The sequence below is a fragment of the Mirounga angustirostris genome, unplaced genomic scaffold (genome assembly GCF_029215605.1).
Source record: "Mirounga angustirostris isolate CCGP_5_RB_7025 unplaced genomic scaffold, mMirAng1.0.hap1 SCAF_15, whole genome shotgun sequence".
Taxonomy (NCBI): Eukaryota; Metazoa; Chordata; class Mammalia; order Carnivora; family Phocidae; genus Mirounga; species Mirounga angustirostris.
Genome location: NW_026991723.1, coordinates 26,883,307 through 26,898,225, shown reverse-complemented (window position 1 = coordinate 26,898,225; position 14,919 = coordinate 26,883,307). Strand labels below are relative to the sequence as shown.

Genomic DNA, 14,919 nt, shown 5'->3' with positions numbered 1-14,919 from the left:
CACAGATTAAGGAACTGAAAGATAATTTGTAAGCACCTGCGTATTATGAGAAGCTATATATACTGTAGGATAGATACTGTATAACAATGTGTATTATATACTCATAATGTATAAGGAGTTCATATACATTCTCCAAAAAAAGTAAACCACTTAGTAAAGTCAAGGGCAAAGGATATAAACAATTCATAGAAAAGTATTTCTAAATGTCCAATAAATATTGCATTAAATGCTCACATTAAAGTAACAATGAGATATTGCTTCCTGCTAATCACATTGGAAAAAATTAAAAAGGTAACACCTACTGCCTGCTAGTCAGGATGTAGGTAATGTGCACTCTCATATATTGCTAAGAGGAATATAAATTGCTACAATCTTTCTGAATGCAATCCAATAATATCTATTAAAAGTACACATGCCGGGGCCCCTGGGTGGCTCAGTCGTTAAGCGTCTGCCTTCGGCTCAGGTCATGATCCCGGGGTCCTGGGATCGAGCCCCGCATCGGGCTCCCTCCTCCGCGGGAAGCCTGCTTCTCCCTCTCCCACTCCCGCTGCTTGTGTTCCCTCTCTCGCTGTATCTCTCTCTGTCAAATAAATAAAATCTTTAAAAAAAAAAAAAAAGTACACATGCCCCCACCCAGTAACCCCAATCCATAGAACACATTTGTATTATATTTGGCAGCCATTAAAAAGAATTAATTAGATCTACATCAGGTAATGTGAGACATAAATTCACGATGTATCTTTGAGTGGGAAAAAAATTATTTCTAAAGGTTTGATTTATTTGAGACAGAGACAGAGAGAGAACACAAGCATGGGGGAGGGGCAGAGGGAGAGGGAGAAGCAGGCTCCCCACTAAGCAGGGAGCACGACCTGGGATCATGACCTGAGCCAAAGGCAGATGCTTAACCAACTGAGCCACCCAGGCACCCAAAATTTTGATTTTTTAAGAATTTATTTATTTATTTGACAGAGAGAGACATAGCGAGAGAGGGAACACAAGCAGGGGTAGTGGGAGAGGGAGAAGCAGGCTTCCTGCCGAGCAGGGATCCCAATGTGGGGCTCGATCCCAGGACTCTGGGATCATGACCTGAGCCGAAGGCAGACACTTAATGACTGAGCCACCCAGGTGCCCTCAAAATTTTGATTTTAAACAAGAAATCCACAAAAAATAATTCAAAGTTCATGATAAAAACATTAAAATATATAAAGTTATATGTGTATCATGTATCTGTATCACAAAGATATCGACAGTGATGGTCACCAAAATGCAGTTATCTCAGAGGTAAGATTTCAGGAGATTTTTACTATTTTTCATATTTTATGCACTAAATTTTCAGATATGACCATATATCATTTATAGAACCACATTCTGCATTTATTTTTAAAACAACTTAGTTACCTTCTTGTTCCTTTCCTTCCCCTGCTGAATCAGTTGTCACGTCCTATTAATTTTACCTCTGAAATGTTCCTCGGATCTGTCCTCTCTTTTATATTCTCAGAGTTTAATCCTTCATCATTTCTCACTTGTAGTACTCAATTAGCCTAGCTCACCACTTCGACCCCATTATCATTATCACTACCAGTTTGTTTCCTATGAAAAAATATATACTATACTATGCCAATTCCCTCCTAAAAGCCTGAGCACTTCCTCAATGACCCTAAAATAAAGACCATATTTTACCAAACCATTCAAAATTCTCAAGTCTAACCCCAAACTATCTTAACCATCCAACTCACATTTGTTTATTCCCTCATTCAACAAAGATTTATCATGTGCTGACTATTCATACTGTAGACACTGTTCTAGCACCTATCATACATTAGTGAACAAAGAGCCAAAACTACCTGCCCTGACCTTGTGGAGTTTATATATATATATATATATATATATATATATATATATATATATTTTAAGATTTTATTTATTTATTTGACAGAGACAGCGAGAGAGGGAACACAAACAGGGGGAATGGGAGAGGGAGAAACAGGCTTCACGTGGAGCAGGGAGCCCAATGCGGGGCTCAATCCTAGGACCCTGGGATCAGGACCTGAGCCAAAGGTAGACGCTTAACAACTGAGACACCTAGGCACCCCCCTTGTGGAGTTTATATTCTAACAGGAGTGGGAGGGAGAAGGCAGAGAGGGAAATAAGAAATAAACATAATGAAGAATTGTATGGTACATACAGAATAAACACAGCGAAGAAATAAATTATATAGTATGTAAGGAAATAGTTGTTATGGGAGAAAGGCAGTGATGTGCTGAGGCAGCATGGAGGATGCACTTTTTAAATAGTCTAATCAAAGCAGACGTTACTGAGGTGAAGTTAAACAGACTTGAAGGTGGTGAAGGAGTCAGTCTTGGGCATTTCTTTAAAATACCTTCCACCCCAGACTCTGTGTAAAGGCTGTAGAGTGAGAGCCAGCCTCTATGTTCCCAGAATAACAAGGAGGGCAAAGTGGCTGAAGCAAGGGAGATGAGGAGAGAGGGGTAAGAAATGATGAAGCCAGGCGGCATCAGGACAGGAGTCTAGATCAGAGAATATGGGACCTCCTAGGCTCAATCATAAGGACTTTGGCTTTTACTGTGAATGAAACAGGAAATATAACCAACATTGAATGCCTGGGAATTTACCTCTTCCCAGGGGCAGTCCTTAACTAATTCCTATGTGGGTAAATTCTCAGGCTCCCTTGTTTTTTTGTCCCTGACAAGGACACTCTGAGCTGCAACCCACACTGTGTCTCCACAGTTCACCAACAGGACCCAACCAGAGTTACTTTCCATGCCTTTCCAACCTCTGCGTGGTTTTCTTCCTTTTCATTTCCCACTTGTCCACAACCCTGCTGGTTTTTCCTGGAAACACTTTCTAAGGTTATATGAACTGTCTCAGGATCTGTTTCTGGGAAACCCAAGTTAAGCAAGGAAAAGGTTTTATGTGAGATGTGGCATGATTTATTCAACAAATTAAGTGCTGAACCACTAACTGTTCTTAAAATATATAATTCATATGCCCATGTCTTCAGACATGCTGGTTTTTTTGCTGAGAAATAACAGCACCTTTCTTCCCTCCCCTTTGGAAAAGCTCTACTCATTTTCCAAAATGCCAACACAAGTGATGGTTTCTTGTTGCATGTAATCCTTTCCAGCTTCTTATGGCAACATGTTTCTGGTAGAGCCACTGCTCTAATGCTAACTCAAGGATCAATTATTTGCATTTTCTACTTTTATCTAGACTCAGATCATTGAGAAGAGACCTTACCTTGTTTTCTTATAATTACTCCCAAAGTGCTTCCCTGAGACAGTGCTTTGCACACAGTAAGAATCAATGCAACTTACTGAATCTGGTAATTCTTTGTAAGGTTTTCTTCTCATATTGGGCCTAATGTCAACTTCACAAAAACCTCAGTTTAAATCTAAATAATATGCAGCAGAAATCAATTAATTTTAATATGACTGAGTTTTTTGTTTTTTACATGAAGATTTGATTACAACAGTTTTTATGCCTTGGCTATAAAGGAGCACAGAGAATTGGGGCTTTTAAGAAATACATACACTATAAAAAGTCTTAGGGTACTTACTTCGGGGAGAGCACCGGAGGACTGACAAAAGACCGAAGGGCGTCCTTCACCATGTCTTGCATGAGATGGGTTCCAAAGACCTTTTTGTTATCCACCAAGAAAGTGGTCTTAAAACAAACGTTATATATTAGTAATGCTATCACAATTTTAATATACTGTACATATAACTGTCTTTACTGTGACATGAACATACTTCTTAAAAATACTGCAGAATACAGAAGAGATTAAAGTATAAAAACCTGGTGGAAATCAATCAATAAATAAATGACTATTTCAACAATGGGAATTAATTATTAATCCCTATTAAGATGCATTCTGATGAAGGAAAATAAAAAAATGTACAAGAAAATATATTTCCCACATCCAGGGTAGTAACAGTACACTAGTCAAAATGAACTGACTAGTCTGAATATGTCATATAAGCTAATATGTAAGAAAGAGGGCTTCATAAATCATGAAACAGCAAATGGTTATCAATATTAGTTGATAATCTTTGTCTCTAATAAACATTTTGGAATACATACACACTTTCTGAAATTGGAAAAACAGATTTCATGATTTAAAGTAATAAATTATTTAATAATAATTTGCATTTAATTTTCTCCCCTTAATGACCTCAGTGTGTTTTAATATTTGCTATACTATCCCTTCCTTGATTTCCTAACACATTTGGGTGGTTTCCACTTTTGGGTGATCATGAACCAAACAGCTATAAACATTCGTAGACAAGTTTCCAGGAGAACACAGGATTTCACTTTTCATAGGCAAATATTAAGCAGGAGTGCGATTTGTATATTTAATTTTATAAGAACCTGACAAATTGTTTTACAAAGTGGCTGTAGCACTTCACATTCTTGTCAGTAAATGCATCCTCACCAGCACTTGGTATTGTCATTTTTCTTTCTTTCTTTCTTTTTTTTTAAAAGATATTATAAAAGGTGGATAGTGGTATTTCACTGTGGTTTTAATTTGCATATCCCTAATACCAATTATGTTCAGTATGTTTTCATACTGAAATGTTTAAACTTGTTGCTCATTTTAAAAACTGGGCTGTCTGTTCTTACTGTTGTGTTTATAGTTCTTTGTATGATATAAGTCCGTTGCCACACATGGATTTGCAAATATTTTCTCCACTCTGTAGAGTCTCTTTTCATTTTCTTAACAATGTCTTCCACAGAATTAAAGTTCTAAATTGATCATTTTTTATGAATTGTTTCTGATGCCATACCTAAGAATTCTGTCTTCTAAAATCACAAAGATTTTCTCCCATCCCTTCTTATAAAAGTTTTATAGTTTTACCTTTTAGATTTATGATGCATTTTGAGTCAATCTTTTTGCATATGTCTGTCCAACTGTTCTTGTACCATTGTTGAAAAGACTACCATTTCTCCACTGATTTGCCTTTGTATTTTGTCAAAAATTACTGACCATATTAATAAATGATCAGTTGACCATGTTAATAAAGGACTATGAAATATTATATATAAATGACTATAGAATACTGTATAATTGTATATAGTACTATATAATAAAAGACTAATTAAAGAGTAGAACTTTTCTAGACTCCCCTCTTGGTTCCACTGATCCATTTTGCCAATACCACACCTGTCCTGCAGTCAGATAGCATGAGTTCCCCAACTCTGCTTTTTGGCACCGTTGGTTTGGCTATTCTAGTTCCTCTGCCTTTCCATATAAATTTTAGAATCAACTTGTTGACATCTACAAAAATACTATGATTTTGATTGAGATTGCTCTGAATCTGCAGATCAATTCTGGGAAGAACTAACATCTTAGAAATATTAATTCTTCCAATCCACAAACAAGGTATATTTCTCCATTTATTTAGGTCTTTGATTTCTCTCACCAGTATTTTGTAGTTTTTCAACATATAGGTCCTATAAACAGGTGTTAGATTTATACCTAATTATTTCATTTTCTGTGTTATTGTAAATAGCACTGTTTTTAAATGTTTTACTTCCCATTGCTCATTGCAAATATATAGAAATACAACTGCTTTTTGTATATTGACCTCATATCCTGTATTCTTCTTAAACTCACCCATCTGGTCTAGGAACTTCTTTGTAGATTCCTTGACATTCTATATAGAAAATAATGTTGTCTATAAAAATGTATTTTTTCCTTTTTCAACTGTATGCCTTTTATTTCTTTTTCCTTCCTTTTTCCACTGGCTAAAATTTCCAGTACAGCTCTCCCTCAACTTATGATGATTGGCTTATGTCCCAATAAGCCCACTGTAAGTTGAAAATACTCTTAAGTTGCAATGCATTTAATACATCTAACATACTGAACATCATAGCTTAGCCTAGCCTACCTTAAACATGCTCAGAACACTTACATTAGCCTACTGTTGGGCAAAATCATCTAACACAAAGCTTATTTGATAATAAAGTGTTGAATATCTCCTGTAATTTATTGAATGCTATACTGAAAGTGAAAAACAGAATGGTTAAATCAGTTGTTTACCCTTGTGATTGTGTGGCTGAGTGGGAGCTGTGGCTCGCTGGTCATGCCCAGCATCATGAGAGAGTATTATACTGCATACTGAAAAGATCAAAATTCAAAATAATGAAGTATGGTTTCTACTGAATGCACATCACTTTCACACCATCATAAAGTTTATAAATCATAAGCCAAACCCTCTTAAGTTGTGGACCACCTGTATGTAGTATGTTGAAAAAGAGTGGAGAGAGAGAGTGGACATCCTCGTTTTACTCTCAATCTTAGGAGGAAAGGATTTAATCTTCCATCATTAAGTACGATGTTAGCTGCAGATTTTCTTGTACATACCCTTTATCAGGTTAAGGAAATTCTTTTCTATTGCTAGTTTTGCTGAGAGTTTTTATCATGAATGGAGGTTGAATTATGTCAAATGCTTTTCCTGAATCTACTGAGACTTTACATTGTATGGTGGATTACACTGACTGATTTTTGAATGCTGAACCAGGCTTGAATTCTTGGAAAAAAACCAACTTGGTCAAGATGTATTATTATTATTATTATTTTTTTTAAAGATTTTATTTATTTATTTGAGAGAGAGAATGAGAGAGAGCACATGAGAGGGAGGAGGGTCAGAGGGAGAAGCAGACTCCCTTCCGAGCAGGGAGCCCGATGTGGGACTCGATCCAGGGACTCCAGGATCATGACCTGAGCCGAAGGCAGTCGCTTAACCAACTGAGCCACCCAGGCGCCCAAGATGTATTATTTTTTTATGTATTGTTGATTTGATATGATAATACTCTAAGGTTGTTCTGTCTATGCTCATAATATGTCTATAATTTTCCATGCTTTTAATGTCTTTGGTTTTGCTACTGAGATATTGCTGGCTTTATATGAGTATTGTTGGCTTTTCTATTTTCTGGAACAGACTGTACAGAACTGACCTGGAATTTTCTTTGCTGGAAGGTTTTAAACTATGAATTGAATTTCTTTAATAGATACAGGATCATTCAAGTTATCTCTTTCTTTGTGAGTTTGGGTAATGTCCTTCAAGAAATTAGTCCATTTGATCTATGTTTTTGAATTTATGGACATGAGTTGTTTATAATATTTCCCATATAACTTTTTACAGACCCTTACAGGTCTGTAGTAGTACTCTTTTTCATTCCTGCTATTATTCATCTGTACCTTTTTTTCTTGTTCTGTCTAGTTAGAGGTTCTTCAATGTTATTGATATCTTTTTTCCTTTTTTTTTAAAGGCTCAGTTAATTTTTTTAAAGTATTGTTTATTTAAGTAATCTCTACACCCAATGGGGCTCGAACTCACAACCCTGAGATCAAGAGTCACACATTCTTCCAACTGGCACCCCTTTAATTGATATTTTCAAAAGAACCAAGTTTTTGGTTACATCAATTTTCTTCACTGTTTATCTGTTTCTTATTTTACTGATTTCTTCTGCTTGTTTTGAGTTTTATTTGTTTTTTTTTGTAGAAGCTCAAATTATTGAGACCTTTCTTTTAAAAAATTTTTAACTGAAGTATAGTTAACATATAATATTATATTAGCTTCAGGTGTACAACACAGTGATTGTACTACTCACCATGGTACGTGTAGTTATCATCTGTCACCAAGGTTATTACAATATTATTAACTATATTCCACATGCTGTACTTTTCATCCCTGTGTCTTATTTATTTGAGAGAGAAAGAGCACAAGAGGGAGCAGGGTCAGAGGGAGAAGCAGACTCCCTGCTGAGGAGGGAGCCAGACGTGGAACTCGATCCTGGGACTCCGGGATCATGACCTAAGCGGAAGGCAGTTGCTTAACCAACTGAGCCATCCAGGCGCCCCTTGTGACTTATTTATTTTATAACTGGAAGTTTGTATCTCTTAATCCCCTTCACCTATTTCACCCATTCCCTACCCTCCCCATCCCTTTGGGAACCACTTTCTTCTTTTTCTCATATAAACATTTAATCTTATAAATTTTCCTCTAAGCACTGCTTCAATTATATCCCACAGATTCTGTAGGTTATATTTTCATTTTCATTCAGTTCAAAGTATTTTCTAATTATCCTCAGGACTTCCTCTTTAGAAGTGTGTTAATTTTCAAATATCTGGAAAATTTCCAAATATCTTTGTTACTGGTTACTAGTTTAATTCCAAAATAGTCAAAGAGCATACTTTGTATGATTTCAATTGTTTTTAAATTATTAAGGTTTTATAGCCAAGGATATGATCTTGATGAATGTCTAATATTCTAATACTTCTATCACAAAAATATAACACTAACTGTTGATATCCTTTAATAGCATCTACTTTTGTTCCAGCAATCAATAAAACAATGTCAACACACATAAAATTTGATGTTTAAAGAAGTACTGCAATATTCTTAGAACTTACTTGTAACAGAGATCTTGAAAGAACACAAGGTGATTGTTCACTAAATTCACAGAAAAAATCCTGATACACAGAGAAAAAATAATGTCATTAATAGATTAAATAAAAGCTGGAAATGTTTATATATAGCATATAATTTTTTACCAGACCTTCTGGAAATTATATACTACCAGAGTTAAAATATGACAAAGAGCTAATAAGGATCATTTCTATAGGAACTGTCTTAATTGTATCAATGGGACAATAGATGATTTTGGATATTTTTTTTTTAACTGACCAATAGAATTGTGTGGATACCAGTATTAAATTTGCACACCATGAAAAAAATAGCCTCAGTAATAATTTGCTAACTAATGGCAGAAGTTTACTTCCTACTTCACAGAAATAAATACCAAGTAACCAGGCCAAGTGGATTCACAAAACTGACTATTCCTGATTCTTCTGACATCCAAAAGATATGCTTAGAGAAACTACAAAGGGTTTATACAGAGATAAAAGAAAAAAGGTAAGAAAATACACTACAATGTTAGCTTCTGTATATTATAGGATAGTAGCTATTTATCATTTTCATATTTTTTGTGTTTTCCAGACTCGTGATCCCCAATTTAAATGGGTGCTCTGCCAAAACCTACCAAGTTTCTCTAGTCAATTCACTTTTTCACAATTAACTTTTATACCTTGCTCACACTTCTCAATGTTCTCTACTACAGATGTCCTCCCATTTAACATTACAAAGAAAATTAAGTCACCTATCAACAGGAAATCCCTCCACTTCAGCCTCTAAACTTTATTAAACTGAATCCACATTTATAGCCAGATCCTTTCCTTGCCCACTTTAACAATGGAAACCTTCCATTTGTACTATGACTCCATTCCTTCCGGTCTTTTCAGGAACATTACACATTGTCAAGCATCCATCCTTGTCTGTCCTAGGTATTTAACTTCTCCCTCTCTTCCAGATCCTCCCCATTTATATTTAAGTAGTCAATTTTCCCCCATCTTAAAAAAGAAACCGTCACATGCTCCACATTTCTCCCTCAACCGCTGCCTTCTCAGCTAAACTTTCTGAAACAGTTGACTGAACAGTCTCTACTTAATCAATGGCCCCTCCTCATCAACACCCACTAGCCTAGCTTTTCACTCTAGTCACAACTGTCCTCTGACACCAAATCCAGTTGACATTTGTTTTGGACCTTATTCACTTCTTTCATCTGACCTCTCAGCAGTATTTGACAGGACTTCCTTCCTTTTTAAATGACTTTCATGAGTTTTTTCCTTTGTGGCCACTTCTTGGTCTGCTCTGTAGGTTCAAAGTTTAGTTCCAGACTATTTTCTTTTCTCAAGCCATATACTTTTTCCCTCACAATCTTCATCATACTCATGCTTCAATAACTACCTGTAATAGTTCTAAAATTACATATCTAGCACTGACTTCTAAATTCTATCCATATAGTCAATATCTATTCAATATCTCTACATAAATATCTCAAAGGCACCTCAAATTCAGCTTCAGTAAGACCCTAGGCTGACTAAAGGTCTTTGAGAATTTCCCCATTTTGGTGAGCAGAGTGTATCAAGATCTCCAAGTCAGAAACCCAGAGACCTTCCTGAGAGCTCTCTCATGCCCCATATTTAATTCAACACCAACATGCTATCAATTTGAGTTCATGCCCAGCTCTAACTCTGACAACCCACATCAGCTCCCTGCCATCCTTCTAAATGAAGTTACCATCCTCCTTCCCTTGGACTGTAATGATGGTTTCTTAATTTATCTCCCTGTGTTTACTCTAGTCCCTTACTCTGTGTTTTCTCTACAGTGCAGCACACATGGCTGCAAACTGTTAATTCAGTTACTTAACTACCCCACCCATGTTGATCTTGCATAAAACTCGAATGTGAAAATGCAGAAACATGCAGAGCATAAGCTATAAAGAGTTGTAACTGACATTTCGGTATTTGTTATTCCCATCTTTTTTAAACTGAATTTACCTATCTCTGATGATCCCTTCTGTGTGTGACAATGTATAAAATGAATAATCTATTTTGAAACATAACTTGGCATTCACAAACATTTCCCTATGTCAATATTTTCCTATAACATGCTTTTTTTTATTATGTTGTTAGCCACTGTATATAACATCATTAGTTTCTGATGCAGTGTTCAATGATTCATTAGTTGCGTATAACACCCAGTGCTCATCACAACACGTGCCCTCCTCAATACCCATCACCCTGTTACCCCATCCCCCACCCACCTCCCCTCTGAAACCCTGAGTTTGTTTCCCGAGGTCCACAATCTCTCATGGTTCATCTCCCTCCATGATTTCTCCTCCTTCAGATTTCCCTCCCTTCCCCTATGGTCATGCTTTTTAATGTCAGTATGGCATATATTCTACACATACTGTACAGGATGGGTAGTGTCACCAGTGGGCATTCAAACTGTTTCTAGTTTTTCAAGATTACAAATGATGATGAGCCAAATACTCTTTAGTTCATCTTTGCATATATCTTAGATGATTTTCTTATGCTAAATCTCTAGAAGGGGAGTTGCTAGGTCAGGATATACACATTTTTAAGACTTTTGAGAGCAATAGCCACAGAAGTATAGGAGAGCAACTATTTCCCTCCACCAACATTAAATATTACTATACTTTCCAATCAAGTTGTTAAAAAATGCATTTCTTCAATTACTAGTAAGGGTATGCATTTTTCATGTTTACTTCTTTTTCAGTGTGTGTGCTCATGTCCATTCCCAATCTTCCAGAGATGATTTATTTTGTATGTAAGCACACCTTACAATCTGGCACTTTATCCTAATAGTAACAGGTTTCTTATGCAGATCCACCAGATATTTGAGCCCCCCTTTTCTCTAACTTCAATCTTCTTGATTCTTGGCCTTAGCCACACTCCCCTACTATCACCACTGACTCCTGTCCCAAGTGTTCCAGGGATCCAGACTCTTCTCTTTCTATGCCCTCTTCACATCCAGGGCTGGCAGTCCAGGCCTGGCTCTCCCAGCTCCCCACTACTATGGTATGTCATACAGCATTCACCTCCCTGACAAGGCAATCCATAACCCTCTGCCAGAATATCAAATTCCAACTGCTGCATTATTTTTTCTTATTCCAATTCACACTGATTGCCTTCTAAAATCCTACATTTAATCTGAACACAAATATTCATGTAATGATTAAGAATCAGAAAAAGCAGATGCAGCAGCAGAATAAAAGTCTCTATTCTAATTCCAGATATGCCACTAACCAATCATCTAATTTGGTTACAAGCCCTCTAAACCTTACTTTGTTTAGCTATACAATGAATTGCAAAATGAACTGGGTTATGTCTATGATCTTTTCTACCTTTAAGATTCTATGATTCTTAAGATAGAATAAGGACAAAACTACTAAAAAGAAAGCAAACAGAAAGGAGGTAACAAACACAGAATCAGTGAAAGTTTCACTAAGGAATGAAGACAAGCTGGGCGTTAATGACAAAGAATTAGAGGGGAAAATAAAGTTATTACAAGAAAGAGCATAAATAGAAGCACGAATCTTTGTTGACCATCAACTATATCCCAGTGGCTGCTGTTCAAATTCTAGGAATGTAAGCAAGGTATTTCATCATCTCAAGGCATCCAGGTACAGAAGCAACCCGGAACCAACAAGGAAGACCTCACAGAGAAAATGACATGCGCTGGGAATTATGTACCTCTCTGCAGAGTTGTGTAAAATAGTGTACTTATGTCTAAATAATGACAGTATTATATTGCATATTTTCTACCTTCCTAACCTTAATATTGCCTTTCTACATTTTAACCCATACAGAAGATTAATCCAAAATACGTAAAATGTATATCCTCTTTCACCCAGCAACTTAATGGTTTAGGAATTTATCTTAAGGAAGATGGAAGCAGATGATATGAAGGTTCCTACAGACAAGCTCATTTTAGTACTATTTATAACAGTAGAACACTGAAAATGACCTAAATACAATTCAATTATGAATGGACTGGAAAAAACTGTGAGATATTCTTATTCTTACATGAAATACCATGTAACTATTTAAATAATGTAAAAAAATGTGTATTTGTTGACATGGAAAGAAAGATGTTCATGATACAGAGATTAGTGATGAAAGCAGGCTACAAACACCATGATCTAATTTTTTGTATAAAAATATACATGTATGTATATATGCATACTCACATAGATGTGTACACGCACACACACATTTGCATATAAGAAGTTTTGAAGACAGAATCCAGGGTTTAAATCCTCATTCTTAAAACCTGGGTGAATCATCTAAACTTTAGTTTTTTAATCTCTAAGATGGATAGTACATAATCCTTGTGAAGATTAAATAGAAACAAATACACACACAACATACACACACACACAACACTTAATTCTCCAGCTATCAAGGAAAATAAGCAATTTTATTTACCCTTGGGACAGTCAGCCTCTAAAAAGTGATAAACTATTCTGTTGTTCAATCAAAACCATATTCCAGAACAGAGATTTGTACTTACCAGGATACAATGTAAATTTGTTAAATTGACCACCTCACAAACAGTTTTTATTCTATCTATTAATCTTGCAAAATAGTTGACCATTTCTTCCCTTTTAATTATTTTTGCATATCGAGGGAAGGTAGGTGGAAGTAGCCTCTGGTTAACAAGGGGCTCAAAACCCATCATAATTGGATGATCTAAAAAGGAAAAAAAAGTAATTTTTCAGTGTTTCGCTGAATCTTAAACCTCAAATACTAGTAAATATAAAAAGAGAAAGGCCAATTTCAAAAGCATCTCCAGATTCCTGTCACAATATTCTCTAAATGAATTTTATAATTTACAAACGTCTATATGTATGCGTTTTTTTAAATGAGATAAACAGATTTAATAACCTAAAAAATTGTACTTCCTAACTCCATGGAATTGGTAGTAGTGACAGAAAGGGGTTGCTACCTCACAATTAACCATAAGCCAAGAATGGGATAAAATAGGGAGAAAGCAATGCTGTATTAACCATGAGATTGTGAAAAAAAGGTAAATAAAATGCGAACACAAATTGAGGCTGTTGTCCCTTCAATTACTGAACAGTAGAATCAACTCAAACTTAGTTACAATAATAATGCAAAACAGAGAACAGTCCCCGCCCCACTCCCATGAGTCTGGAATACATTTGGTACTGACATTAATTACAGAAATTCAGAGTGCTTTAAAGCATAAATAACCTTTTACAAGGGACCTAAAGGTGATTTCCTTTTTCCCATTCTCTGCCCACTGTGACCTCACTTTTCACACTAGTGCAAGGCTCCAAACTAAGTTTCTCTCAACTTGAAATCTAAAATGAGGAAATATATGAAATAAGAAGTGATTAAGAATTTGGAATCAGGTTCTCTTGCTGTACTACAAACAGGCTATAAACCAAGAATAAATAAAACAGCTTTGGATGTTAATGAAAGATAAAATTAAGCTAAGTATGGTGCTGGGACCCTGGGCGGCTTAGTCTGTTAAGCGTTCGACTCTTGATTTCAGCTCAGGTCATGGTCTTAGGGTTGAGAATGAGCCCGGTCTTGGGCTCCATGCCGGGCACGGAGCCTGCTTAAGATCCTCTCCCTCTGCCCCTCCTCCCCAAATTAAGATAAGCAGGCATCATTAAGAATTAAAAGACTGATATTTAACCAAATTATAATAATGCTCCTGTGACATATGTAATTATTCCTGAAGATCAAGCAAATAAAGATGCCCCCCAAGGTTCCTGGCCTTCTTCCTCTTCTCCATATTTAAGTCCTCCCTGGTTGAAGTTATTTATTCTTATAAAAATTCCAATTTAACTAATGTTTTCCAAGCTAAAATCATTAGCCCACAATCTTTCTTCTGAGTGCCAAACCTGATTTCTAACTGCATAATGGACATTTCTACCTTGGTACCCGACATCATCTCAAAAGGCACATATCCAAAAACTGCCATTATCTTGCCCCAAACACTGCTTCTCCTTATATTCCCTTTTTCAATAAAATAACCCACTGCCCTTACAACTGCTTAGGCCAGAAATTTTCTTGTCTGCTTTAATCAGTGCATAAGTCTTAAAGTATTCCACATCCTAACATCCACTGACTGTCCCCCTCCCCCTTCACTCTTACTGCCACTGCAAAAGCCTAACTCATTCCTCTACACTGAATACTCCCTCATTAATTAATCCTGTACACTGACACCTCAATTTTTTTTATCTAAATGACAACCTGATTTCACTCCCCTAATCCAAAAATTTTGTTGGCTCCCTACTGCATACAGTACAAAGTCTGTGGTAGGGCACAGGAAGGTACTTTAAATTTCCTGCCACTCCTGTAGAGAAAAAAATCTGTACTCCAATGGAAAGCTATGCACTGTCAGATTGATTCAAGGCAGCTATTTTACAAATCTATAAATAGTAAGTAACTAATAGAAGACATGCAAATTCTGTCCTGGTAGAGATTCACCTGAC

At 36.1% G+C, this 14,919-nt stretch overlaps 1 protein-coding gene across 5 annotated transcripts in view; it reads right to left on the bottom strand.

Annotated features, from left to right (window-relative positions):
- Positions 1-14,919, bottom strand: part of NAA35 (N-alpha-acetyltransferase 35, NatC auxiliary subunit) — a 94,755-nt gene that overhangs the window by 18,727 nt on the left and 61,109 nt on the right. For all 5 annotated transcript variants that reach the window (XM_045882332.3, XM_045882330.3, XM_064579419.1 and 2 more), the window contains exons 12-14: positions 12,963-13,141; positions 8,438-8,497; positions 3,578-3,684 (exon numbers count right to left, since the gene is read on the bottom strand). In XM_045882332.3, the coding sequence (XP_045738288.1) occupies positions 3,578-3,684; positions 8,438-8,497; positions 12,963-13,141 (346 nt within the window). The remainder of the gene's footprint in view (positions 1-3,577; positions 3,685-8,437; positions 8,498-12,962; positions 13,142-14,919) is intronic.